At 43.4% G+C, this 27,933-nt stretch overlaps 2 protein-coding genes and 1 pseudogene across 5 annotated transcripts in view; 1 reads left to right on the top strand and 2 right to left on the bottom strand.

Moving 5' to 3' along the window:
- The window catches only part of LOC147998992 (disks large homolog 5-like), a 70,131-nt gene that overhangs the window by 37,221 nt on the left and 4,977 nt on the right, over window positions 1-27,933 (bottom strand). The gene's annotated exons all lie outside the window — the stretch shown is intronic.
- Window positions 983-24,431, bottom strand: LOC147998994 (disks large homolog 5-like). Of its 3 annotated transcripts, XM_087595704.1 has the most exons (7): window positions 24,369-24,431; window positions 11,017-11,133; window positions 4,324-4,483; window positions 3,001-3,144; window positions 2,205-2,371; window positions 1,378-1,483; window positions 983-1,260 (listed from the first exon to the last, which is right to left on the bottom strand). In XM_087595704.1, the coding sequence occupies exons 3-6, from the start codon at window positions 4,332-4,334 to the stop codon at window positions 1,419-1,421; spliced, it is 387 nt and encodes a 128-aa protein (XP_087451830.1). In that variant the 5' UTR covers window positions 4,335-4,483; window positions 11,017-11,133; window positions 24,369-24,431; the 3' UTR covers window positions 983-1,260; window positions 1,378-1,418. The 3 variants fall into 3 exon arrangements, with proteins under 3 accessions (XP_087451830.1, XP_087451831.1, XP_087451829.1); XM_087595705.1 differs by lacking the exon at window positions 11,017-11,133; XM_087595703.1 differs by lacking the exons at window positions 11,017-11,133; window positions 24,369-24,431 and adding an exon at window positions 5,514-5,670.
- Window positions 22,105-27,933, top strand: LOC147998993 (DNA-directed RNA polymerase II subunit GRINL1A pseudogene; annotated as a pseudogene). Its single transcript, XR_015643705.1, has 3 exons — window positions 22,105-22,243; window positions 23,616-26,290; window positions 26,855-27,933. The product of XR_015643705.1 is annotated as a DNA-directed RNA polymerase II subunit GRINL1A pseudogene (transcript).

Below are 27,933 nucleotides of genomic sequence, written 5' to 3'. Positions count from 1 at the left end.
CATTGCTTCTCTAGCTGCTGAGCTTTTAAAAGCCCTGGGGTGACAGCAAGCTTTTGTGGACATTCTGGATTGTTGTTTTTGTACTTTAACTCTCTGAGTCACCTCCACTCTCAGTAATTTAGTTCAATTCCATAAATTGGAAATCAGTCACCTGGAAAAAATACATTCTCAATATGATCCCAGATTGGCCATGGAAAAAGGGTAGCTTGAACTGTCCCACCTAGGTTCTGGGCCTGCACAGGCCTGCTCTCCAACAGAAACCTGTGTTCACAGCTGCAGGCTGCATTCACTATGGGTGTCCTTGAGGTTCTTCCCTAAACTGCTTAGATTAAAATAATTTTCATGCTAACAATCAAAAAACTCATTATGCCAATCTGGCCAACAGGAAGCTAATTTCTATTCTGTATTTTGTCAGATGTGCAGAATACATATGGTCATCATTGATAATAGGTGAAAGATCTGCTCTAATATGGACACTAAGTGGTGCTGGAGGATGATCCTGACCCACAATGAGGAGTGGGAACACCAGAGCCCTGTAGGGATGGCTGGCAAGCTAACACATTGAGCATGCACAGCTCAGTAAATTTCCTGTGAATACACATCTCCTGAGATCTCTCTATTTAATTGGAGGTGATCCTGTCCACCTAATACAGTACATGATGTGGAAGGACAAAAGCACCTGCAGGAGCTGTGGTGATGACTCACAGGATAGAGCATCTGCTGCTCTCTCAGAAGAACCACATGGACCCTAACAATTGGGTAAAGCATGTCAGTGATTACTTCATAAAGTGTGTGTCCGAGAAACAGCCACATTATCCACACAAAAGACACTGTCACACTGGGTCCCCCTTGGTGACTTTGAATTCACTTATTAGCCCAGGATCCATGGAACATGCAGAGATCCATCTGTAGCTGTCAGTTCTAAGTCCACAGGAGGGGACAGAACCCTTGAGTAAGAATGATGGTCTTAAGAGTCAAGAGATAGAATTCAATTTTTATTCATAAGGAATTCATTTTTACAACAAAACAGGATTAACACAAATAAATTAAAATATTTAAAAATATTTGAAAAGATAAAAACAGTAACAAGAACATATAAATATGAAACAACAAAAAGAAAATTTCAATTAAAATCATAACAAAAATATTTCTAAACAGCACATTCTTAAGGAATATTTAGAAGCACAGATGTATTGCTGTTTCTCCTCTTGCACACATAATGAAAGGAGGTCCCCCAAGTTGTCTCTCAAGTGTTGTTTTCTGAGAAGAAAGTATGACCTCAATCAGTCAGGCTGGCTTAGTGTTATTTAAATTTAGGGTCTCTAAGCAATGAAAAATTAACTCTGAGGAAGAATACTCATCCAAAAAATTTGTTACCATTCAGGATGTTTGTCATCAGGGACTCCTGAGAAAGCAACTTATTCTTCAGGAAGCTCTCTTACTGGTGTGTGTCCAATTCCAGCTCTCTTGCACTTTCTGAGACCTGGGAGAGGAAGGCAGTATTTCAGACACTGATTTGGTGGTGAAATGCAAGGCAGCTGTCGGAAGGCTGCCTTCTACCATTTCAGTTCTATTGGACAGTCAACATGGACCTTTTAATTGATATCATTGTTGCTAACTCTTTGGGAAGGGCACAATCTCCAGAGAGCCTCAAAATAATGTGGGCTGCCAATATGGGACCCAGACTTATACCAGTGCAAACCAAGAACAGGGCAATGGAAGGAACCTCATTGGGTTGCAGGAAGAAAGTAGATGTCCATATGTCACCAAGGTTAAAACCAATGACAAGTTCTAATTTGACATTTGCACTTTGTTCTTATCCCGCAAAGGTGCTTCCTACACAAGAAGTCACATGACCACAGAGTGTCATTTGTCAAAGAACCAAGAACTTGTTCAAAACTCTACAGAGCATCCAATCTATCACGTGGATATGCAATAATGAGGTATGTTATTAATCTGTCACCATTTCTCTACTGCAGCTTCAAAAAGAGCAGACAAATATACTTGCAAAATAATTCAGTTTCTGAAAAGTGGTTGGCTTCCCAGAATACTTGTGCATAGGCAGAGCAATGAACAATTCCATTACATGAGGTGGTTGGGTGGTTGTGAGTGTAAATTAGTAAGGTGGTAGGAGAGAGCAAAGATGTATCAAATTGGCAAACTTTATCAGATATTTTTAAGCTAACACAGCTGCTCAACCCTACCAGATGATGCTGGGTCTGGACGTTGCTGGTCTTTATCTTTCTTGTTGAAGTCAACCAAATATTTCTGGTTCAGTGCACAATCAAGATGTACCTCCTTGCTCTCCTGCTTCAGTGGGAACAACTTCTTCCTACATGTGTTGTCCATCAGGAGCTGGCTGAGCAGGTTTCTGGAAATAAGTCTGCATAGTAAGATCATGCTGCCCCTTTCTCCCATTCCCACTCCCGAGTGCCACTAACTCCACCAGGACCCAGATACCCATGAAGACTTAATAGAATTCATTTCGATACATATAAGGCTGCTGCAGAAACCACAAAGAGTAAATTCCGGGAAGAATAAATTATTTGATTGGCCCGAGCACCAATTAGTGTCCACATCTCTCAAAAAGAACATGGATCTACAACTATCCATGAAAGCCCAATGCATGGGGGCAACATCAATTAGTAGTGGGCCAACACCCTCAAAGGAGGTCAGTAGAACCAAGAGAAGGTCATTCTAACCATGTGGTCCACAAACTGAGTTTTGTAAAACCTGGTATGACACCGTAGGTCCAGGTCAGCCTAATAACCTGCTGATTCAATCAGTGCTGTTCTATTTAGAGCCTTCTGAAGATGCCTAGACAATCCTGGGATGAGTAACAGTCTTTTATGGAACTGAAAACTGAGTCCTAATGACCCTGGCACACTGATGTGTAAACAGCACAAGATATAGAACCAGAGCTGAAGACCGTCCAATCCAGAACAAAGAAAGTCAGAAATGGCCATTCCAGAGGTGATAGCCTTTCTGACCAGGACTTACCTAAAGAAGGTAATCTCCTTCTTCAGCTTATGGTTGTTCTCATGGATTTCAGTGTTCTCCATCTCTAAGTTGTGCAGAATTGACATGACCGCCTCCTCCATTCTCTCCAGGTCTTCATAATATGGATTTGGCCTGAAGTGTGGCCTGGCCCCAAATGATAGAATCCAATGAACATCAGCATTTAGGAATATATGAGCTCAGGGTGGGTCCTGTACTACACCAGTCCTGGAAGGACACCTTCTGAATTGTACATATTGGATATTCTTCAGCTTCAGAAACGTGTTTTTCTGCGTCCAGGACACCAGAATCTCAGCATCCAGATGGAGGGTTCCCTGGCTCCCTTTGTTCAATCAAGAGGAAATCTGCAGTCAAGCCAGTTAAGCTATCAAGAGCCTAGGCCACACCTCTCCATGCTCCCCCACCCAACACACCCAGAAACCGGTGATTTCTTTTCTCCTGTTTTGACAACAGACCTTATATCAACACAAAATTATAATCTGCACAAGGAATACAAATATACAGACAAACGTGTCCACATAGGCAAAGAACTGTGCTGTTGACAGTGGGGCTCCCAGAACAAAGCATTCACATCACCATGAATGTGTTACAGGTAAATACTCAGGCCAAGACATAGACCCCTAGATTCCAAGTGTGGAGGGAAATATAAACATATAAAAGTTGTCCATATGCATTTGGATGTATGCACATACAGACTCACAGACTGAGAAATACACACAAAAAAGAGAAATGTAAAAACAGAGTCAGAGAAAGAGAAAGAGAAATATGGAAACAGAGAGTACTGTGAAATCCAGGAGAAATGCATCCACCATTGCTGTCTCAGAGGGCAAGACACACAGACAATAACAAACAGGCCTGAGCCTGAGACCTTCTAGTCAAGCATTGAGATGAACAGTTTGGTACCAGGCCCCTCAGGCTGCTGCGTGGATCTTCCAGCACTCAGTCCCCTGCCTAGCAAGTACAGAGACTCACCGTAAACTCACTGCAATTACAATCTTGCAAAGCCACCATCTGTCAAGGGCTTTGCAAATGCACACTAGACACTCACTCTCCCTGACTTTATCCCCGAATTCTTCATTCAGACCACAAGATCTGCTTTTCAATAAATGGAAGCAGATGAGTCCATTTTCCATCTCGCTCCTCAGAAAGGGTCAAGGTTCTGAATCTCCTCTATATGGGAGGTGAGGTTTAGCACAGGGTGGTTAGGGAGGCACAGCTTTCTAGAACCCAAAACTTTAATAGGATAAGAAGAAGGTGACCTTGCAGACCCAGGAAAGAAACAAGAGCATTTGGAGCGATTCATACCTGTTCTTCATGGATCTCTCTGTCAGAAACCTCAGGCGATCTCTCAGGTCATTTCTCTCCTCGGTAATGAGCTGCAGCTCTTTAATCAGCCTCTCCTTTTCCTTCTTGGCTTGCTTCTCGCTTAGGGCAGTTCCAGGGGATGATGTTTCTCTCCCAGCGTCTGTAGGTAGAAGAACACAAGTGAACCTGCATGGGGAGAATGCATAGAGTGTACATAGACCACAGTGAGGCCTAAACAGGAGAACAAGCCTGGAACCCAGTGTCACTGCTAGGCGACTGGTCTATGCTTAAGAGGCCTCCTCAGTGGATCTCAGTTCTCCCACTACTCTATAGAGACCAAGAGATGTAAGCAGCCAGGTGTTCCCTATTCCGGACATCAGGTGCTTACATGTACCACGGAGATGGCTTCTCCAGGATTATCATCAGCTGAATAGGGTACAGCTTGGTTTCAGGACCCTCACCCCTGTGGGTTCGAACTCAGATGATAAATTCACCATCCACAAAACTTGAGTGATTGGAGACACTCAGATGTCCTACCCTGATACTCTAGGCCAACAACTTTGGATAAAAACACATTTCCATGGAGGATATGGTCAACAGACTTATCAGTTCCCCTATTTGAAATACCAAATGCCCGAGAAGTTCCAATAGGTTACAGGATGAATCTTGGTCCACATGTTTCAAATACTTTTGGTATTTTAGAAACATGTTTGTAACACACAACCTCTAATATATAAAGCTAACAATGATCCTGCCAGTTAGAAGAAATCAGAGGATGTCTAGAACATAAGGTTATTGCCTGGAGCACAATTCTCCCCCTTTTCCTACTGTCAGATATCCACTGTATTTAAAGAAGCAATGATAGTGAAGTACATTGCTGCCCTGTCTAAACTCAGAAAAGGTGGACCCTCCATGACTCCTGATCTTGTTTTTATAGCAATGTAACATAACAAATGAAGTGAAAAGTGAAGGCCAGAAGTTCACAGTATAATAGCATTGGCCTTACCACATCCTCCCTGTGGGGTTGGGGAAACTAAAGTTCTGAAATCCTGACTTACAGGAATTGTGATATTCTTGGAAATTCAATTCCTTTTCAGATGCTCCAGTTGTTGTGGCCCATTGCTAGAAAGGTCAGCATAAGCCTGCAGCCCCCCTGGCAGGAAGCTCAAAATACACTGCCCAGAACTTACTCAACATTCCCCAGAAGTGCTGTCTCTGTCCATCATTACTTTGAGACGAAAGGCCAGACTCCTTCAATCTAGTCTGTCCACAATCGACGTTCCCCCTCCCAAAACGCTTGCGAAGACAGGAAAACATGACTTAGCTTGTAACCGCCAGACTCAGACTGAGAGAAACAAGGGCACTGGTTGTTACTACAACACTGGTGACATCACAGAGGATGCCAGAACTCTCTAGGAGACAATAGAATGTCCAAGAAGGGACAGCAGATGTCATGGGGAGCAGACTTTGCCTCCCTGCTAATGTTCTCCCTGTACTGAGCATAAGCAGAGGTGCCCTTTCCAGGAGCCTTTCCTGGGGCAGAGCCACTGAGCATCTCCTGCTTCCAAAGCCAAATTTTCCTCAAGGCTTGATTATAAAAACCTTAGTAATTCCTATGCATCTAAATGAATGTTTCCTTCCATATCTTGCCCCAAAATGTCTCATCCTAACTCAAATTATCCTCCTTCACCAATATTAGCCATTAAAAATTCCTGAGATTTCACACCAGATTGAATATGCAGTCAAAAGTTCTCTTGTCTCATTCTGTACAGGTGCTTTATATCACATCAAGAAATAGTCTGCATGGTAGGTTACAACATGGGCGTGTGTTAGGGGAACACTCATGAAGTCATGTGCTTAGCAATCGACAATTGCCAGAAAATTCCTTAGTTGAAAGAGTTGAAGTCTTTATGGTGCTAGGAACAGTGTGGAGACCAGTTGGCAGAGAAAAGTGCAATATTGGAGCCACCAATGAAGGGAACCTCATGCTGCTTGTGGGGTTCTCATCTCTGCGCCAATGTCGCCAAAGGAGCACTGCTGACAGGCCTTCTATCAGAAGCTGAGCTTCTATCAGAAAAATAAAATAGTCAAGAGATATAGGGGGTGCAGATAAAGGTGTAGGACGAGGCTATACATATCACTACGTGGATAGAGCAAGGACCCAGCACTTGTGCTCTGGGTCATGGGCTTCCCCACAAACACAAAAGCATCTGTCACAGTAAAAAATGGATACTGTATTGAGTGCACACACCAACACTGATTGATCAGATCCATACCCCAGATTTTGGGGGCAGATCCATGGCCCCAAATATCTTCCTCTCAACTTATACAGCAAAAAATAAGAAAGAAAGAAAAAAGTCAAAACAAAAAGCTCAAGCTTCTCATATGAGGATTGCAGGAAGTTTGATCTGGTGGTCAGTTCTGATTAGGCCATTTTAGATAGAACAGTGCACAGTGATGCTTAATGTGATGGGTCCTATATAAAGCTTTCTGCAATATTGGAATTTTAACAAGCCTCATCCAGAACATACAGAACAGGAAAGGATGTGATCACCATGTCCTTGCTCTCTATCAGGTTATTTTTCTGTGTCCGTGATTGTCAGCCATAGACAGCAACAATCTGAAATAGCTGGTAGACATGGAACAAAGTGGCTAAAACTATAGTTGTGGGTTAAACACCTCAACTGTCCAAGGCTAATGCTGTCCTCACAGTCCCTGGAGGCCACTCTTGTAAGACTGTCTACTGGAAAGTAGAAGCAGGTTTATCTGAGCTCAAAGTGAACCTGGCCAGCTAGGAAGAGGGCAACATGGGATACTTGAGACCCTGTCTAAACCAGCACAGAAACCCACACTTCCTTCAAAGCATCATCTATGAATTCTTGATTATCTACCATTCTCTCCCTACCAGTCTTTCAGACTGGAATTGTAGAAAAGAACTGGAAATGATCTTCCTATTCTGAAGACCTTGATCTCTCTTTCCTTAGGTGCACATTAAGAACTCATGCAAATGGGTATGACCATCTGAACATCTTAGTATCATCTACTCAGTATATCTAGCATAATACTGTGCCTATGGCAATCTCAAGCTTCCCTGAGTTTCGCTGACCCAGCAAGAAGTATGAAGTACTGAGGTCAAACCCCAGTGATCCTTTCAAGGGTTTAGAAGAAACCCATGAGAGATGCTCCACTTCTTTGTCCTTAGATTAAATCAAGCTGATACAATGTGAACCTGGTGGGCTATTTAACCAGACATCTTTCTGCCAACCCCAGCTTTCTGAGTTCAGTCCATGTGAACCTGCATGGGGAGAATGCATAGAGTGTACATAGACCACAGTGAGGCCTAAACAGGACAACAAGCCTGGAATCCAGTGTCACTGCAAGGAGTTTGGTCTTCGCTTAAGAGACCTCCTCAGTGGGTCTCAGTTCTCCCTCTACTCTATAGAGACCAAGAGATGTAAGCAGCCAGGTGTTCCCTATGCCTGCTGACACACGCAATAAATGCAGTAAATATTAATTTCTGTTCAATTGTTCAGTAACTTACTTACACTTGCATATTGCTGTGGAAGTGATGGGGTTTCGTGATCAGCATTGCATTTAACAATGCATAACCAATCATCCCTCCTAGAATGACTGTATATAGAGAAAGAAAATTTATTAGAATGGCTTATAGGCTGTGGTACAGCTAATTCAACAAGGAATGCAAGGTCTAAAACGCAGTAGTTACCCCTGTTGAAGCCAATCCCCCTAGCATAGCTGTAGCCATTTTGTTCCATGCCTGCCAGATAGTTCATATTCTTGCTGTAATATGTCTGCCTGTCATGGTTGTCTGAAAATAATTTAACTCAGAGCAGGGTCAGGAATGATCACATAACTCGTGAATGGTTTTTTTTATTGATTATTTTGTTTATTTGCATTTCAAATGTTAACCCCCTTTCCAGTTTCCCCTACAATAACCCTGCATTCCACCCCCTTCCCCAGCCTCCTCTAGGGTGCTCCCCCACCTACCCGTTCCCAAACCACTGGGTGGAGGTTCTTTATGTTGTGAGGTTTCTTAATCTTAAATTCCATAAGTATAAGCTTCATGTAGGACCAACAAAATTAAAGGTCAATATGAGGCCTGCAGAGATGGCTCCATGGTTAAGAGCACTGACTGCTCTTCCGGAGGTCCTGAGTTCAAATCCCAACAACCACATGGTGGCTCACAGCCATCTGTAATGAGACCTGATGCCCTCTTCTGGTGTGTCTGCAGACAGCTACAGTGTACTTATATGTAAATAAATAAATCTTTAAACAGATAAAAAGTCAGTATGAACCTTTGTTGTCTAAAATGGCTTGAGTCAGGGCTGACAACCAGACAGCCCTTACAGCACCTGCCTATGAGCTCACAGTTTTAGGCTTTATAAACTGACATAGAAAAATGTCCAGGGTCCTAGCCTGACAAATTCTCAGCTACGTCTCTGATGATAAGTCTTCGGGTGGGCATTCAATAAACCATCCCTCTCTAAGTGAGGTCAGAGTTTGTGTGGTTTATGGGGCAACTCCTGAACCCCTACGGTTTTGTCCATAAGGCTGGATATTTCAGCTGCTCTTCAGTACATGCAGGAATCCTGAAGAAGTAGGCGAATTAATAAAGCAAACTTCCTTCTTCCATGTCCTTGATATGAGCTGCCAGCAGATGGTGTGGTCTAAACAACAACCAACGAATTGGGTAAATATCTTTACCAATCCTACAACAGATAGAGGGCTTATATCCAAAATATACAAAGAACTCAAGATGTTAGACCTCAGGGAGACAAATAACACTATTTAAAAAATGGGGCTCAGAGCTAAACAAAGAATTCACAGCTGAGGAATGCCGAATGGCTGAGGAACACCGAAAGAAATGCTCAACATCTTTAGTCACAAGGGAAATGCAAGTCAAAACAACCCTGAGATTTCACCTCACACCAGTCAGAATGGCTAAGATCAAAAATTCAGGTAAGAGCAAATGCTGGCAAGGATGTAGAGAAAGAGGAACACTCCTCCATTGCTGGTGGGATTGCAGACTGGTACAACCATTCTGGAATTCGGTTTGGAGATTCCTCAGAAAATTGGACATTGAACTACCGAGGATCCAGCTATACCTCTCTTGGGCATATACCCAAAAGATACCCCAACATATAACAAAGACACATGCTCCACTATGTTCATAGCAGCCTTATTTATAATAGCCAGAAGCTGGAAAGAACCCAGATGCCCTTCAACAGAGGAATGGATACAGAAAATGTGGTACATCTACACAATGGAATATTACTCAGTTATCAAAAACAATGACTTTATGAAATTCATAGGCACATGGATGGAACTGGAAAATATCATCCTGAGTGAGGTAACCAAATCACAGAAAAACACACATGGTATGCACTCATTGATAAGTGGATATTAGCCCAAATGCTCGAATTACCCTAGATGCACAGAACACATGAAAATCAAGAAGGATGACCAAAATGCGGATGCTTCACTCCTTCTTTAAAAGGGGAACAAGAATACCCTTGGCAGGGAATAGGGAGGCAAAGTTTAGAACAGAGGCAGAAGGAACACCCATTCAGAGCCTGCCCCACATGTGGCCCATACCTATACAGATATTAGATAAGATGGATGAAGTAAAGAAGTGCAAGCTGACAGGAACTGGATGTAGATCTCTCCTTAGAGACACAGCCATAATGCGGCAAATACGTAGCCGAATGCCATCATTAAACCACTGAACTGAGAACGGGGCCCCCGTTGAAGTAATCAGAGAAAGGACTGGAAGAGCTTGAAGGGGGTTAAGACCCCACATGAACAACAATTCCAACCAACCAGAGCTTCCAGGGACTAAGCCACTACCCAAAGACTATACATGGACTGACCCTGGACTCCAACTACATACGTATCAATGAATAGCCTAGTAAGAGCACCAGCAGAAGGGGAAACCCTTGGTCCTGCCAAGACTGAACCCCTAGTGAACGTGATTGTTGTGGGGAGGGCGGTAATGGTGGGAGGATTGGGAGGGGAAGACCCATTCAGAAGGAGAGGGGGAGGGGTTGGGGTATGTTGGCCCGGAAATTGGGAAGGGGAATAACAATCAAATGTAAATAAGAAATACTCAAGTTAATAGAGATGAAAAAAATTAAAAAAAAAAGGTGTGGCCCAGATTAGATGTGGGCCTTTCCATCTCAAAAGATCTGAATTAAAGATTTATCTTCTGATCTCCAAGATTTGAATTAGAAGTAGGTCTTCTTGCTTCAAATAATTTAATTAAGAAAAAAAATCCAATGGTGCTCATGCCTTTAGCCTCAGCATCCAGGAGGAAGAGGCAGTTGGATCTCTGAGTTCAAGGCCAGCCTGGACTACAAAATGAATTCCAGGACAGCCAGAGCTACACAGGGAAACCCTGTCTCAAAAAAAAACAAAGAAGAGGAGGAGGACCAAGAGGAGGGGGTTGAAGAGAGGAAAACAGAAAGAAAGAAGGAAGGAGAGAGAGAGAGAGAGAGAGAGAGAGAGAGAGAGAGAGAGAGAGAGAAGAGAGAGAGAGAGAGAGAGAGAGAGAGAGAGAGAGAGAGAGAGAGTTCTCCCCCTCACAGGGCATCAAGCCATTTGGCATTAGTTAATTCCAGGTACACTCAAGTTGACAACCAAGAACAGCAATCCCATTACCCGTGGTTGTGATCTCACCCTGGTAGGCTCCTGAGTAGGAGGCTGAAGCAGGAGAATTGCCATAAGTCTGATGCCAGCATGAACTACACTCGTGTTCCAAGCCAAGCCAATCTCAGCTACAGTTTGAGATTCTGTCTGAAAAATATGAAAGAGAAAGAAAACATAAATTCCTAGAGCAGTGTTTCTCAACCTTTCTATGGCCTCAACCCTTTAGAACAGTTCCTCATGCTGTGGGGATTCCAACTACAAAATTATTTTGTCGCTACTTCACAACTGTAAATTTGCTACTATAATGAATCTTTATTGTAGTGTAAACTATCTGATAGGAGACCCTGTGTGGGTCACGACCCCCAGGCTGAGGGCCTTTGCCCTAGAGGCAGTCTTGGCCTAGATTATATAGTTCATATTATAATGGGCTCTCTCAGTTTTTGAAGGTCAAGTATATTCACTTGTAACATCAAAACTTAAAAATTCAGTTGAGCTGCTGGCTGGTACGGTCTGACATCCCCCAGAATAGCTTTGCCATTTTGTTCCATGCCTGCCGGCCATTTCATATTGTTGCTGTAACACGCCTGCCGTCACTGACCAGGAGAAGGGACTTGGCTCAAGGACATGCTGACCACACACCTTGTTTTGTTCTGAATGTTCTGTATGCGGTTTGCTAATCTAGAGAGATTCTACACCTGAAGGAGTGGTTCCCTGAAGTGGACACAGGTGAAAGGCTAAGGCAGATGTGTGAAGGAATGTTTCACTGAGGCAGACGCAGGTAAAAGGATGTTCTGCTAAAGCACGCATGTGAAAGGCACGTGATAAAGGGTTCCCCCCATCCACTTCCCACAGAGCAGGGAGAGCAGAATCCACTAGAAATAAAAGGGAAGCCCTTGGTCCTGCAAAGACTGAACCCCCAGTGAAGGGGCTTGTTGGGGGGAGGGTGGTAATGGGAGGAGGATGAGGAGGGGAACACCAATAGAGAAGGGGAGAGGGAGGGTCTAGGGGGATGTTTGCCTGGAAACCCAGAAAGGTAATAACAATTGAAATGTAAATAAGATATACCCAATTTAATAAAGATGGAGAAAAAAATAGAAAGAAAAGGCACACATTTAAAACAGAACAATATGGACCCTAATTTTAAAGCACAGCTCTGTCAATTAACTATATCTTTAAGGAAGCTCAGAAAATCAGGCCAAACATTATTTTCTCGGTTTAAGTATCTCTAATGTCGCATAAATAATAATGTCCGTTTCTTGCTATTGTGGAGGGAATTAAATAGATAATATGTAATCACGGAAGTTTTGAAGTACCATCCACTTTTCTGTTCATTAAATCACTCTTCCTCATTTCATTGATCAAATATGTATGTTTTCCGTTTCCTAGTTATATGTATAATAAAACTAGTATAAAAACCTTCAGAATTATGTATGCTTTCACTTTTAACAAATTAAATGAGCTATTCTTTGTATTTCTGCTGAACATTTAAATGTTCTTTATATGTCCCAATGCTAGTTTATTAGGTACCTATAAACTTTAAACTCTTTGCCTGAGAGCATGAGTACTATTTAATTATATAGTAACTACACCCAAGGCTGTCTTTTTATTAGAACCAATTATATCAGACTGTAAGAAAAATTACTTTTGCTTTAAAGTTTGTGTGTGTATGAGTGTGAATATGAGTATGAGTGTGTGTGTGTGTGTGTGTGTGTGTGTGTGTCTGTTGCAGCACATGACCAAACAACTTTCAGGACCCATTTCTCTCCTTCTGTCATGTGGGTCCCAGGATGTAACCCAGATGTTTGACTTTGGCAATAAATAATATTACCCACTAAATAAATAAATAAACAAACAAAAAACAAGCCACAAATCAACTTTAAAAGTAAAGGCCAGAAGTTCACAAAATAGTAGCATTGGCCTTACCATATCCATTCTTTGGGAATGGGAAAATTAATGTTCTGAAATCCTTGACTTTCAGGAATTGTGATATTCATGGAAATTCAATTCCTTTGCAGATGCTCCAGTTGTTGTGGCCAATTGCTAGAAAGGTCAGCTTAAGCTTGCAGGACCCCCACCATCCCTCCCCCGCCCCCCGCCTCCACAGAAAGCTCAAAAGACACTGCCCAGAACTTACTCCACATTCCCCAGAACCACTTTCTTTGTCCATCATTTCTTTGAGACGAAAGGTCAGACTCCTTCACCCTAGTCTCTCCACAATCGACATCTCCCTCCCAAAACACTTCTAAGACTGGAAAACATGTCTTAGGATGTATCTGCCAGACTCGGACTGAGACAAACTAGGGCACTGGTTGTCACTACAACATTGGTGACATAGCAGAGGATGCCAAGAACTCTCTAGGAGACAATAGAATGTCCAAGAAGAGACAGCTGATGTCATGGGAAACAGACTTTGCCTTCCTGCTAATGTTCTCCCTGTACTGAGCATAAGCTGAGGTGTCCTTTCCAGGAGACTTTCCCGGGGCAGTGCCACTGAGCACCTCCTGCTTCCAAAGCCAAATTTTCCCGAGGGCTTGATTATAAAAACCTTAGTAATTCCTATGCATCTAAATGAATGTTTCCTTCCAAATCCTGCCCCAAAATGTCTCATCCTAACTCAAATTATCCTCCTTCACCAATATTAGCCATTAAAAATTCCTGAGAAATAATACCAGTTTGAATATGCAGTCAAAATGTTCTCCTGTCTTATTATGTACAGGTGCTTGAAATCACATCAAGAAATAGCCTGCATGGAAGGTTGCAACATGGGTGTGTGTTAGGGGAACACTCATGAAGCCTTGTGCTTAGCATTCAACGGTTGCCACAAAATTCCTTAGGAGGAAGACTTGAAATCATTATGGTGCTAGAAACAGTGTGGAGGCCAGTTGGCAGAGGAAAGTGAAACATTAGAGCCACCAGTGAAGGCTCCTGTTGGACCCTACCTTGGTGTTTCCCTCCCCCCTCGCTGAGCCTTTCAGCCTGCTATAGCAAGAAATTGTTTACACCTTTGACAGCTACTCTTAGCCCCTGATTTGGGGCTGGGATTTTCCATGGCACCCTTCCTCCCCACTGAGCTTTCCTGCTTCTTGTTTTTAAGAAGCTGTTTATGCCCCTGATTGGGCTGGAACTTTCACCACACAGACTTGTCCTATTTTCCTGGTCGGGGATTTTCACCTGCCTTGTTGTTTTTCCACGGCTTTTGCCTCTGGTATATAAGGAGATCTCAGTAAAGCCTTGGTGGCACTGGCTAAAAAGGGGTGACCCATGTACGTGTTTTCTTTCAACCCCACAAACCTACACCCGATATTCACACACTGTCGGCGCAGGCACTGACAATAGGTATCACAATAGAAACTAGTAACTAGATTTATCCAAAGTATCACATTAATGCTGTTTTTCATGGTATTTTTTTTTGGTTTTTGTTTTTTTTTTTTTGTTTTGTTTTTTTTTTTGCTCTCCTAGAACCCGGAAGAGGCTTGGGGTTTTCTAATCCTACTCATAATTTATTATCCTTCCCAACACTATGTGCTTTGTTCTGTTAATGCTAACAGCGGCATCCAATACCTAGGATATTTTCTACTGACATGTGTGACGTGAGACAAAACAGTCCCTGTCATCCCTCACCTGAATAAACTTCCTTAGAGGACAGTGTAGTTGGAGGGTCCTTCTTTCCTCTCCAAGATCGAGAAACATTTCCAGTCTTCAGACAAGTGTGTCAGCCATTGTCCAGTGACTGTCTTGAGATGTCCACATTGTCAGCTGAGTGAGGGCAGGGCATTGTGGCAGGGCAGGGCAGGGCACTGGGGCAGGGCAGGGCATTGGGGCTGGGCAGGGCTGGGCAGGGGATTGGGACAGGACAGGGTAGGGCAGGGGATTGGGGCAGAGTCCATGAGATGTCACTAGGCAACAGGCCAGCTGGGGCTAGTGTGGGTACAGGGCTTCTAGTGTGGGTGTGAGAGGAGGAAATTAGGAATGGTCAGATTCTGATGCAGCATATAGGCGGGAAGGAGCTTAGACCATCTCAGTGCCATATAGGGACATTGTAGACCCTGATGGGCAGTGTGGGGATGGTAGGGTCCCCTATACTGCTCTCCGCAGGTGTCAGGAGAGCATACAGTGGCTCTGTCAGACGTATGACAATCAGGCAGGCACTGGGTGCAAGTGAGAATCATGGGACAAGCCCTGTGTGCAGCCTGGTTTTGGGACATTCCCAGGTGCACCATGGACTGCAAATTAAAGTCAAAGGACACAGGGAAGCCAGCAATTCCCATGCACAGGACATAAATACCTGTAGATCTTTCTAGAATTTCCATAGACTATCTGTCACTAGTACTCATTATAGAAGGCACCAACATTCTGCCCTCTACTTCAACTTGGTGAGACAGCTATTCTAACTCCAGCAGGAAGGCCTCAGGGAAGACAGTAAGAACTCGCAGGTGACCCCTTTTACTATTGAAACAGGGTCTTCCTATGGAGCCCAGAGTGGCTGTAGGATACTAATGCTCCTGCCTCACAGTGACTAGAATTCCAATCCACCCTCAAGAGCAGTTGATTCATAGCCAGATCTGATTAAGGACAGCTAAGGTCCCAGGGTGCTAGGATTACCAGGGTCCTAGTAAGTTTCTCCAGCCTAAATTACAACCTGAGTCAGTGCTGCTATTTGGGACACCGCCTGATGCCCAGTGACATCACACCTTGGAACTCTTTGTCGAGCATAAGCTGTTATGGGAATGAAGTACCCACACAATAAAAACTGGTCTGGATACTCCTAGGTCAAGAATCCCCTGTTGGAAATGCCTTGGACTGCAAAATTTTAAATTCTAGATCCTTCTGGCTTTTAGAAGATTTATAAATACAAAAAAAAAAAACATATATGGGCATAGTAATTTAAGCCTGTGAGCCCAATCATGGGAAACTGAGTCAGAGTGATGGAAGACTGTAAGTTCCAGGGCAACCTGTGTTTCAAGAAAAAAAAAAAAGGCCTGGTGAAGATTCCACTCAAGTGGAAACCAAAAGGGTTTCACATGGGCCCTGCCATCCACTGGTGAGCACTCTCATCACCACAGCCACCGGCAGACACTGGGGAACATTTCTCTCTTTGGGATGCAATCCACCCCATGATTCTATGTGAGGAATCCCCCAAAGGTTGCATCATGTGAGGGACCTAGAAAGTTCCAGGATTGGGAGAATTTAGGAGTTTATAATTAGGGATGATCTACAGCTGTGGCAAAGCCTTTTCCCAGCACATGGCAGCCCTAGGTTTGTCCCCAACAGTAAAAATAAAATCCCCCAAAATAATTCAAACAAAATGTCATGAAGCCTGCGCCCTGACCAGTCTCCTCAAAAGTGCGCAGGAACCTGGGTCCACATTTAGGACCCAGCACGGCCTCTGTGACCCGTGAGAAGGGATCTAATATGGGAATTAGTACAGTATGACTTATCCTTGTGGATACCTTTGGTGACAATAACCACCTGACCCCTGAAAACCCATCTACCTGGGGGGCTCAGCACTCATGTCACCCAAAAAGCCCAGATCCTAGGGCCAGCATGGGCAGGTGGTGAAGAAAGTTTGTCTCTCGTGAACATCAGTTGCTGCTCCTGATCTGACTCTATCCTCAGGAGACAATGTCACTCCAGAAAGTGTGGGTGTCAACGGCTATTCCCAGGCCAAGGCTGGGATACTGCTGATGTTCCACAATGCACAGCAGTGCTCACTCTAGAGCTAAATGTTCTACAGCTGAAAGGGGTGGGTGCTCTGCTGGCCACGCCCCTCCCCTGCAGTATTTAGTGCACTCAGAGTGGTGCTTCAGATGTGAGGGACTTCTTGAGGCTACTCCCATGGAGAATGGCAGATTCATCAGAACCGGGCACAGGGTGAGTTCAGAGCACAGCTGGGAGGAATTTAGGGGTGCCAAGCCATGACTAAGACCAGATCCTGGGCTGACAGGCAGTTGAGCTGGAGAACTGGCATCCAAAGAGTGACTGCCTGAATTCCTCTTAGACCAAAAGCCCTGGATCTGAGCTACTTTGGTGCATTCTCCTGAGCAGGGTCCCAGAGGCAGCTCAGAATCGGGGCTGTGCATGGACTTTGGTGCTGGCAGCAGGTGGCTTAGCCATAAAGTGCCGAGCTTTCTCATCTGTGCCCACTCAAACTCCTCTGTTTCATTTTAGGTGTGTTTGGTATAGTTTTGAGACAGGGTATCTTGTAGCAGCCCAAACTTGCTTTGAGCAACAATGTAACAGAAAAATAACCTTGAATTCAAGATCCTCCAACCCCTCTGTCCCAAGTCCTGGAATTAAGACCTCCAGCTGTGACCATTTTACTGTAGCATAGGATCCATCTGTATTAGAGTGAGCTTTGGAAATACTGGAGCTCCGACTGTTCCTTAGAATTCAGGTTTCCTTAATTCTTAGCAGGAGTTTTGTGATGATGCTGATGAGAGAGTCAGGAGTTACCCTGGGAGAGGTAACAGTCCTGGCAGCCCTGAGTGCGCAGTGAAAGTCAAGACAGAAGCCTGCTGATTAGCACCTGAGTGAAAGTGGGAGGATTCAGAGTTCAAGAACAGACTCAGTTACATACCTAAGACCATATTGCAACATTTTTGTTTCATTTTTGGCTTGTTTTCTTTGAGACAAGGTGTTAATTTATAGCCCTGGCTGTCCTGGAACTCACAATGCCTCTACCTCCCAACGCATGGAATTAAAAACATGTGCCAACATGCACTGCCACTAATTAATTTTTAATTAAACATGCTGGCACAATCCAGTAATCCCGGTGCTTAAGAGGCCAAGGCAGGCAGATATCTGGCTTCCTGACAAGTCTGATCTACAGAGAGCCTGTCAGAATAGCCAGGGCCAAACAGAGAAACCCTGTCTCAAAAAATAAACAACAAAATGAATTTGTTTTAAAGAAGAGAGGAACGATTTAACAGAGAATTAGAGGCCGAGATCCAAATGATATTGGCTAGTGCAGAGCCTAGCTTCTGAGATGAAACTGGACACCATGGGGTTATGGTGGGGATTCTCATCTTGGACTGGGAGACAGAGGGTGACTTCAGGCATGGAAGGCCCAGTCAGTCATTAGTCAGGATACTCAATCAAGAGGGTGTTGTAAGATCCAAAATGTGTGAGCAGCGTTCTGCATGAGACTAGAAGTACCCGCCTACCCATACAAAACAGCCAATGAAGAGTAATCACAAGCATATGTCTGGAGGTCCATGGAGAGGTTAACGTCCACCTTAGTGTGGATTATTCAGAGCACAGTTGGAGAGGAGTAGAAGAGCTGATGGTGGCTGAGGCAGGAGAGGAGTTCGGGTGTGAATTTGAGCCAGTAAAGGAGCTTGTAGGTCGGGCAGAGCAATGAGAAGTCTAACAGCATAGCTGTTGAGATCCTTCAGATTAATTTGTCTTAACAGCCTCATGCCATAGCCAAGGACAGGAGTAGATCAGACTATTGGGTGTCTGGGTTCACATAGCCCAACAGGTTTGGCCTTGCATCTGTGGGATTCCAAGTCTCTCCCTTTAGACACAGCCATGGAGAAGGTGTAGCAGTGAAGGTGCAGATGGCTTTGGAATGCTTGGCTTATGGTGTTGAGTACTTCATGCTCCACAGAGCTAGGAAATGTCCTAGAAGCCATGGAGGCTGAGCATGAGGAAGACAGGTCTCCAGGAGAGAGAAATGATAACCAAAGTCACTAAGAACTTCCTGAATCACAGTGTCTGTTAACCATATATTTTATTTACTTATTTTATGTGCCTGAGTGTTTCACCTAATAAATGCTTGTGCACCATGTGGTATGTTGGTGCACATGAAGTCCAGAACGATTCCATTGAACTCCAATTACAGGCTAATAGGAGCCACCATGTGGACACTGGGAACTGAACCCTGGTCTTCTGCTCTTAGCCACTAAACCAACCATCTCTTCAGCACCCCCCCCATTGTATTGTCATTAAGATTTAACCATTTGGCCTTCAGTATTTGAATTAATGCAGATGTGACAAGAGTTATAGTTACCATGATGGTTCAGGCATAGACAGGCAGGCATCTCATTGTATACAAAATATAAATTCCTTCTTCCTTTCTTTCTTTCTTTCTTTCTTTCTTTCTTTCTTTCTTTCTTTCTTTCTTTCTTCCTTTCTTTATCTTTCTTTGTTTTACTCTTGGAAACAGGGTTTCTTTTGTGTAGCTGACCTGGAACTAGCTCTGTAGAGGGAGCTGGCCTAGAATTCACAGAGATCTGTCTGCCTCTGCCTCCCAAGTGTTAGGATCAAAGGCCTGTGCCACCACCACCACACATCCTTCTGTTTTAAAGGAAAAATGTAGCTCTACATGGCAGCACGAGTTTAGTCCCAGTATAGACATTTTTCTAGAGTTCCTGAAGGGCTTGCTGCCTTCCCCTTTAGGCCTGGCTAACATGAGAGCTCCACACCTATGGGGTTTGCTTCATAAGAGTCTGGAGGATGAGGGTGACAGGCTGATATATCTGTGTACAGCAAAGGATGCTTGGTGAAGGTCAAGTGGGTACAGATCAGCAGGTAAAGGCTCTGCCACCCAGCCTCATGGCCTCAGTTTGATCATCTGGTGAAAGCAGAGAACTGAGTCCACATTGTGTCCTCTGCTCTCCATGTGCATATCATGGCACAGGAACACCACAAACTACATAAAATGTAAAATGCTGAAATGCTGAGAGAAGAGGCCTATGGTAGGCGCCTCCTACACCTGAGACTTCCAACGCCGAAAAGCAGGGGGTAGAGAGTGAGGATGCAGAGTGCACACAGGTCAGGACAAGGCCATGTTACTGAAGCCTCCATGTGTGGTGAGCAGGCTCTGGGGCACCATGAGGGACATCAGGAGCTTCTGCACTTTAATGAATTACAGGGTTCCATGTTACCTCACATGCCCATGATTTGCCCCCTACTGCAGGGAGAAGCCAACACCAGAAGCCTCCAGCTCCCAGCCCTGCTTTTGCCATGTAGGTTTACCCAGAAGAGCTTGGAAGTCCCTGGACCTGGAGTCTCAGGTGGTTGTGAGCCACCTGACCCGGGTGCTGGAGACTGAACTCAAGTCTTCTGCAAGAGCAGCAAAGACCTGTGCGCTGCCTGGCCCAGCCAGGGCTGTGAAATGGTGTTTATTTTCATGCTGAACAAGCCCAACAACAGTTTAGGTCCCTAGAAGCCACATAAACCTGGATGCAGTAGTGTCTGTCATCCAGCACTTCCCACAGGGAGACAGGAGCCTAAAGTGGACAGTCTCTAGGATTAGATTAGGGGGAAGGGCTAGCCTAGCATACACAGGCATGGATGAGAGGTACAAGGTGAGGACCTGTGCTCAGGTTGTCCCTGACCTTTACACAAGCACATGAGTACCTGTACTCACAGAAACGCCATACAGACATAGGTGAGAAAGGAAATAAAAACAAACAATATTGAAAATACAATATACTGGGGCTGGAGGGATGGCTCAGTGGTTAAGACCACTGACTGCTCTTCCAGAGGATCTGAGTTCAATTCCCAGCAACCACACTGTGTCTTATAACCATTTCTAATCTCATCTTCTACCCTCTACTGTTGTGTCTGAAAACAGGGACAGTGTACTCACTCATATGGACAAAATAAATAATTTTTGTTTTAATCCTTTTCTTAAAAAAAAAAACCCATCTGTGACACATGTTCATTGTGTGATTCCAAATGTCCCTAAGTCAGTACAGTCCTATTGCTACATGGTGCACCAGTTGTGTCAGCCTTGGTAGTAGAGTGGCACAGTTGAAAAGATGCTGGTCACAGTGACCAGGCAGCCTAGAAAGCTAACCATGTGCAGAGAAGGCTGTGCTGTGTCATAGTCCTCTACCCCACACTGCCACCTCATCCCTATGAATAGAGCAAAAAGAACAGATGAGAAATATTCCATGTTTCTTTCCTCTTTGATTTCTTTATTAACCTAGTCCCTGTGCTACATGTAACCTTGTCACATCCTCTGTCCCATCCCTAAGCCCTCATACTTGTCAGATAAAACAGGGATCTTGCTTTTGGGGGGAAGCTCTGGTCCCCCTCTGTCCTAAGAGGCTCTGAGCCATTGCTGAAATTGTGTCATCTGAGGATTGAGGGAAGTCCATAGCCAGTGCTGTGACTTCCAGGAAGGTTTGAGGAAGGTGGTCCTCTTCTTGTGGTTCCTCTAGTAGGAGCAGCCCACACTTGGGCCCAGCTCCCACTATCAGGAAAAGACAGGTGGCTCTGGTCTTTGCACAGCTCCAGCGGAATGAACAGTGCATCTCTCCTCTCTCTTTTGCAGGAAGTCTCCAGTCTCTGGTGCAGGTGATGTTCCCAAGGCAAAGGAAAGGGAAGTGCAGAGTGAGGACTCCCAGGATCTTTAAAACATTGTCTGCATTGTCTTCATTAATTTTTCTGTTTAATTTTTATTCCATGTGTATTGATCTCATTGTAGGGGTGTGCATTCCAAAGCATGAGTGTTGAAGGTAGAGGAAAAAGCATGGAAGTCACTTTATCCTACCGTGTGGGATCCCAGGCTCTGAATCAGGTTGTTGAGCTCAGCTACAAAGAGCTTTCATACTGAATTTCCTGCTGGCTCTGATTTCAGGGAGAGCGTCTCATAGAGCCCAGATTGGCCAGTAAACTACTGATCATCTTGCCTCAAGCATTACCATCTAGTTCATGAAAGGTTGAGTTATTGACATGAGGAACTGGGGATGGGCAGAGGTGCATGACTGAGGCTATCTCTGCTCAGTGGCATGCCTTTGGGGACTGATAGTTTTCATCACTGAGGTGTCATTTGACTGCAGTGCTCCTCTGGAGAGATGGAGTCTCTTTTGCCCCAGGGCATCAGGCCCTCCAGACAGGCCTGGAAGGTGGAGGTCTAGAGGCCAGGCCTGCATTCCTCTTCAGAAGCTGCATTTACCACTCTGGACAGTGCTATAGCACAGGGTCACAAATCCAGTTCTACCCTGAGACCTGCTGATAAAGAATGTCTATCCTGGGACAATGTCTATCATCGGTTCAAGGTGTGGCCCAACCAACTAATTATAAAGGATGATAGTGGTTGGTTGAAAAAGGCAGTAACTTTCTATGAACCCATATATTAAGTTTTTATGTATACTAAAATTAACAATGGAAAGAACAGTGTTAGGAGAGGAAGCTGGAGGACAACTGCTGAAAATGCTTGCTTTTGAAAATGCTAATGAAGAGTACAGGAGAGCATTATTACCTCTAAAGGAGACTGGGGATATTAATGCTTATACGAAGCCATGTAAGTATATCTTCTCTGAAAATGGAAAGATGCATTTTTGGCACGTATTGATCCAGATAGAGTTATTAAATTATACATTGAAATACTCTTGAATATCCTATAGGCACTTTAGCTCAAGATGAGTTGCCTTTAGAATGGATATATATTAAATTTAACTTTAACAAATCATTAACAACATATGAGGAACAAATTTCTTTAATTATTCAGCAAGGCATACAAAGACCTGTTACACTGTGGGGATATGATTGTGCTGCTTTTGTTTTCTCATTAAGCAAAAATAAAGTGGAATATTTAATGCAGACGTCTGAAGTTTTTCAATTAGCCATGATTTCTTACACTAGAAATACTGAATTTCATTTTCCCCATAGTAAATTCTGGGATTGCTTAAGAAAACAAAAAAAAATGTGATAAATACACTAATTTCTGTTGATCCATTACCATCTGCCGTTACTGTGTTTACAGATGGCTCCAAGACCAAAGATCTAAGACAGATGGCTTATTGGACCAAAGATAAATTTTGGGCACAAGAATCTTCTTTTGGGTCAGTACAACAAAATGAAGTATTAGCAGTAATTAATGTATTGCCGGATTTTACTCATGATGTAAAAATATTATAGCCGAGTCAGCTTATGTTGTAGGAGTAGTACAGAATATTGCGACTGCTCTTGTTTCTACATCTAAGCCTATATTAAATGTTATTCTCACATATTAAAGGACTATTGTTATTCTGAAACTCTAGAATATTTATTACACATATTAGATCACATTCAAGATTGCCAGCATCTTTAACACATGGCAATCATATGGTTGATCAATTAGTGGCATTTGCTACCCCAGAAGAAAACAGTCATAATTATGCCAATATTGGATATTTCCATATTAAATGTAAGATTCCCTATTCTGAAGCCAAACAAATTATTGCTAATTGTCCTATGTGTCAGCCTTCACTTATAAAATGTGTTCCATCTGAAATTAATCCCAGAAGAATGCAACCTAATACATCGTGGCAGATGGATGGAACCCATATTTCTGAGTTTGGTCGCCTTTCATATATACATGTAAGCATAGATAATTTTTCAAAATTTGTATGGGCTACACCATTGCCAGGAGTACGCACTGCTCATGTTATACAGCATCTATTGGAAACTTCTGCTGTTATGGGACCGCCTTCTAAAATTAAAACTGATTATGGACCAACATATATTTCTTATCAATTTAAACAATTTTGTCAGCTAATCCGGGAAAATGGCGACTCCTGCATGTGCTCCAGAGTTGCTGCCGCCGCGGAGCCTGCGACCGCCATGGGCCCTGCTGGGGAACCCTGCCTGCGGGGCCAGCCTCAGCCCATGCACAATGTGCTCCCTGCCCTGAGGCTTCGAGCCCCCAGCTCCTGAGGACTTGGGGCAGCAGAGTTTGGTGGAGCTGTGGGAGAGGTTGAGGCGCCAGGAGAGACTTTTGCACAAAGAAAAATTCATTTGCAAATTGCCCGACAAAGGTAAAAAGATCTCAGACACCACTGCCAAACTGAGAGCTGCCATTTCAGAAAGTGAAGAGGTCAGAGGGAGAACTGAACTACTTCATCCTGTTAGTGATGACTGTAAGCTAAGGCATAAAGCATCCACAAGAGTTGATACCGACATAGACAAGGCCCAGAATTCTGACCTGATGCTTGATACTTCATCATTAGTTCCTGAATGTTCGTCAGTAGACATTGAATCATCTAAAACAACCTCAGAAACACAGGGACCTACACAGCTCACTCACAAAGGCAATGAAGAGACTTTGGAGACTGGCTGCACAGTGACTACCAGCCCGTCTGTCCACATCACAGCCCAGGCTCGCCCATCTGAAGTTAATGAACATCTCCCCCAGCATTCAAGTCAAGCGGAAGAGGTTTCCAGCAGCGTCGACAGTCTGTTTATCACTAAATTGCAAAAGATCACAACTGCAGACCAGACTGAACCCTCAGAAGAAAACACCAGCACTGAGAACTTTCCAGGACTGCAGAGTGAGACTCCTAAGAAGCCTCATTACATGACAGTGCTAGAAATGCGAGCTAGAAACCCAGTGCCCCCTCCTCATAAGTTTAAGACCAATGTGTTACCCACACAACAGAGTGACTCACCAAGTCATTGTCAGAGGGCTCAGTCTCCTGCTTCCTCAGAAGAGCAGCGAAGCTGGGCTAGGCAGCATCTTGATGATGTCACAGCAGCTCGCCTTCTTCTGCTCCACCCCCTGCCTGCACAGCTGCTCTCCAAAGAAGAGTTGCTGGCTCTGCAGAAAGAGCAGAAGCAGAATTATGAGAAGATGCGGGCAAAGCTCGCAGCACAGAAACTAGCCGAGAGACTGAATATTACAATGCAGAGCTACAATCCAGAAGGGGAGTCTTCAGGGAGATACCGAGAAGTGAGGGATGAAGATGATGCCCAGTCCTTGGGCGAATGCTGAAAATGAGCGCTGGGAGATCCCGGGAGTTGACTCTAGAGCTTACATTGTCTCATCGAACTTCCTAACAAGTACCAAGAGTGTCAGACCTTGTTGAGGGACAGCAGTTTAAGTTACACAAAGGTAGCTACAAAGTAAGAACCCAGTTTGTTTTTCAGAAGATGATCTTCACATGCTTGAACAGTTCAATATTTGAACACTGTGTTTGGCCGTATTGTGTTACAGTTTTGCAGTATATTGTGCATTGGTCTGATATTTTAGTGTGAGTAGAACACACGTTTTCTTTAAGATATCTGCTTTTTCCTTCTTCGTATTCTTATCAGATAGCGCTGCTTACACCCCTTCTGGTGAAATACTTTGTTATCCCAGGCACCTAAAGTGAATTAGGAAGGCCTGGTCCCCTCACTCATGAAATGAGGGGAGCAGTCTAAAGAATGGTACGCATGCTTGCATGGACACGTTCCTGAGATGCTGGATGTGAAATGCCGCACACAACACTCGGGAACCACCACCACTGTGTCTGCTGCTCTGTCCTCTCTTGGGGCAACTGCTGTCACCTGTGATGAGGTTAAGGAGCACTTGGAAGAAGTGCTGGGTGGGGAGGGTCTTCTGAGCTGGTGTGGGGAGCTGCTCCTGGCTGCCCTAGGCTTGAACTCATTGCCATCTGGGATGATAGGTCCCTGTACAGGACACTCGTGCTTGGTAAGGAAACAGGTGTTTTTCTAAGAGTTACAGTTGAATTGTCAGTATATTGCTTTTTTTCCTTGTTAAACCCACAGAGGTGTTTACAGGCTGCAGAAAGCTCAGTCCTATATGTACACATTTGTGCTTTTTAAAATGATTATATGATCATTTTCAGCAAAGATAACAATGTTATCAAAAAGCCTTTGTCTATTATGTGGAACTTGTAAAGGAGAAATAAAATACCAATCAGAGCAAAAAAAAAAAACATTTTGTCAATGATATCATATTGTACATATTACTGGTATAGAATACCATCCACAAGTACAAGCTTTTGTTGAAAGTTTTCACCATACCCTGAAATGACAAATTATAAAATTAAAAAGGAAAAGAGATGACCTTACACAGCCTGAATGGGGTTGGCATACCAGTCCCAGAGTAATATTGGCATAAGCATTATTTTTTATTAATCTTCTTAATTTACCACAAGGTGAAGTTATATGAAGAGCAGATAGACTCTTTATTGGACTTCTCCCTGAAGGCATGGAACAGACAATATGGATAAAAATTGCCCGAGATGCTGAATGACAGGAAGGGACATTACTGTATGGAGGGGAGAGGGTTTTGTCTCCTTACAGGATGGGGGACAATTCTGGTTACCCAGGAGACGGATCCAAGCACAGAATGATAAGAACCGCTCCCTACCCTCAGAGGAATCCAGTTAAACCAGCTACATTCTCTCCTGATGGATGTTCTCCGGAGATGAAGGAGGTGTCCTCCATTACTGAGGCCCTGGCTTCTCTTAGTGTCGACAAACGACAACGGAGAAGGATCGATGCGGTGACAACCCCATTACCTAGGTGAAGCGATTAAGCCCGGAAAGGAAAACTATGTTGTCTCCTTCAGGAAAGTCCTTTACTGGTGAGCACGTATTTTTAGCAGTGTGTGCTTTACTCACGGTTTCTTCTGTTGCGGCCAATGCGAGTTATCAGGCTTATATTCCTTATCCACCTTTATTTGAACCTGCTACTTGGCAGGGAAACAGATGTGGTTTTATACACCACCCCAAGCATTTTATCATCTCTTTGGAATAATTTGACCTTTTGAATAGACGTGATGGAGCTTTGTATAATTTTCCTTATGCTGGATTAAAAATGCCTTTGTGTTTAGGAAAGAGTCCAGGCCTACAAACGGGTTATTAAAATTGGCGATTACCAGGAATAATTGTTACAGTCTCCAGGATTGACAGCTTGGTCTATAACCAAAATTGGAATAACATTACATTTGTTAGCATTTCAGTATATCCTATTTGTGCTTGGTTTACTTATGTAGGCTTAAAATATCTCCCATGCAATTGGAAATATTGCCCTGGCATGTTTGGAAAAATTATTGAAGATAAATGAATAAATTGGGGTCCTTATGGCCAATTATTAATACATGTTCAGAATGGAATGTTACCACTTGTGATTTGTCAAATGTTACCAGGATGAACTGAGAGGAGAGTGAACGCCTTAATGGATGCTTGCTGATGGAATGTGGAGATGGAGGCATTGGTGATAACCCACTGGCCTCTGTGGAAGATCCTACTGCGTTTCAAGCTCATTTGTGGAAGACTGTCACTGCATTAAAAGAAGATTTGCTTGCTAATGGAAGCTTTTCTGGGACACTCAATCTGCCTCTCAGTATATTGTTACAACATTTAAGAAAGACAAGGTTACTACTTGTATTCCTATGCCATATTTCTTTTTAATAGGTAGATTTAATTTTGCTAATGGATTTGCTTGTACTGTCATTAGTATCCATGTATTAATTCATCTATTCAGTTTAATATAAATCAATATTCTATTATGATATTCAGCAAAAAATATATGTATGGATGCCTGTTAATTTGAGACATCATTGGTCTCAAGATCCTCTTAATTATATGATTATTGAATTTTTTAATAATCTGCTGAGGAACCGTAAAAGAATTATTGGAGTTTGTAGCTACTATTTTAAGCCTTATTTCTGTTGCTACTTTGGCAGCCATTTGCAGCATAGCATTAAAAACATCTATTGAGACAAAGCATTTTGTTGAAGACTGGCATAAAGATTCACATGAGTTATGGATAGAGCAAACTAAAACTGATACTAGACTTCAACATCAAGTAGATGTTTCAAAACAAACAGTAGAATGGTTGGGTCGAAAGATGTTATTTATTGAAAAATATGAGGATTTAAGACATGATTGAAATCCTACTACCTTTGTGTTAATAAATATATGGATAATGATTCAGAACATGATTGGAAGTTAATTCAAGCCTATTTGGAAGGTGATGAAAGTGCTACAAAAGTAATTAATGCCTTGAAATATGATGCTCGAATGTCTTTTGGTAAACAGCTAGAAGATACTACCCCTATGGAAATAGCTAAATTATTGGCTGATCAATTGACAGGATTAGATCCCAAGGCTTGACTTCAAAGGATTTTCCATAGCTTGGGAGGAGCTTGTTTTGCCATAATCTTATGTACATTATGTATTATGTTGCTTTATTTTTACATGATTAAACCCCTACAAAGACTTT

The sequence above is a fragment of the Rattus norvegicus genome, chromosome 19 (assembly GCF_021556685.1).
Source record: "Rattus norvegicus strain SHRSP/BbbUtx chromosome 19, alternate assembly SHRSP_T2T, whole genome shotgun sequence".
NCBI classification, from domain to species: domain Eukaryota; kingdom Metazoa; phylum Chordata; class Mammalia; order Rodentia; family Muridae; genus Rattus; species Rattus norvegicus.
The sequence above is the reverse complement of the archived record's forward strand: the minus strand, read 5'-3'. Positions and strand labels throughout refer to the sequence as shown.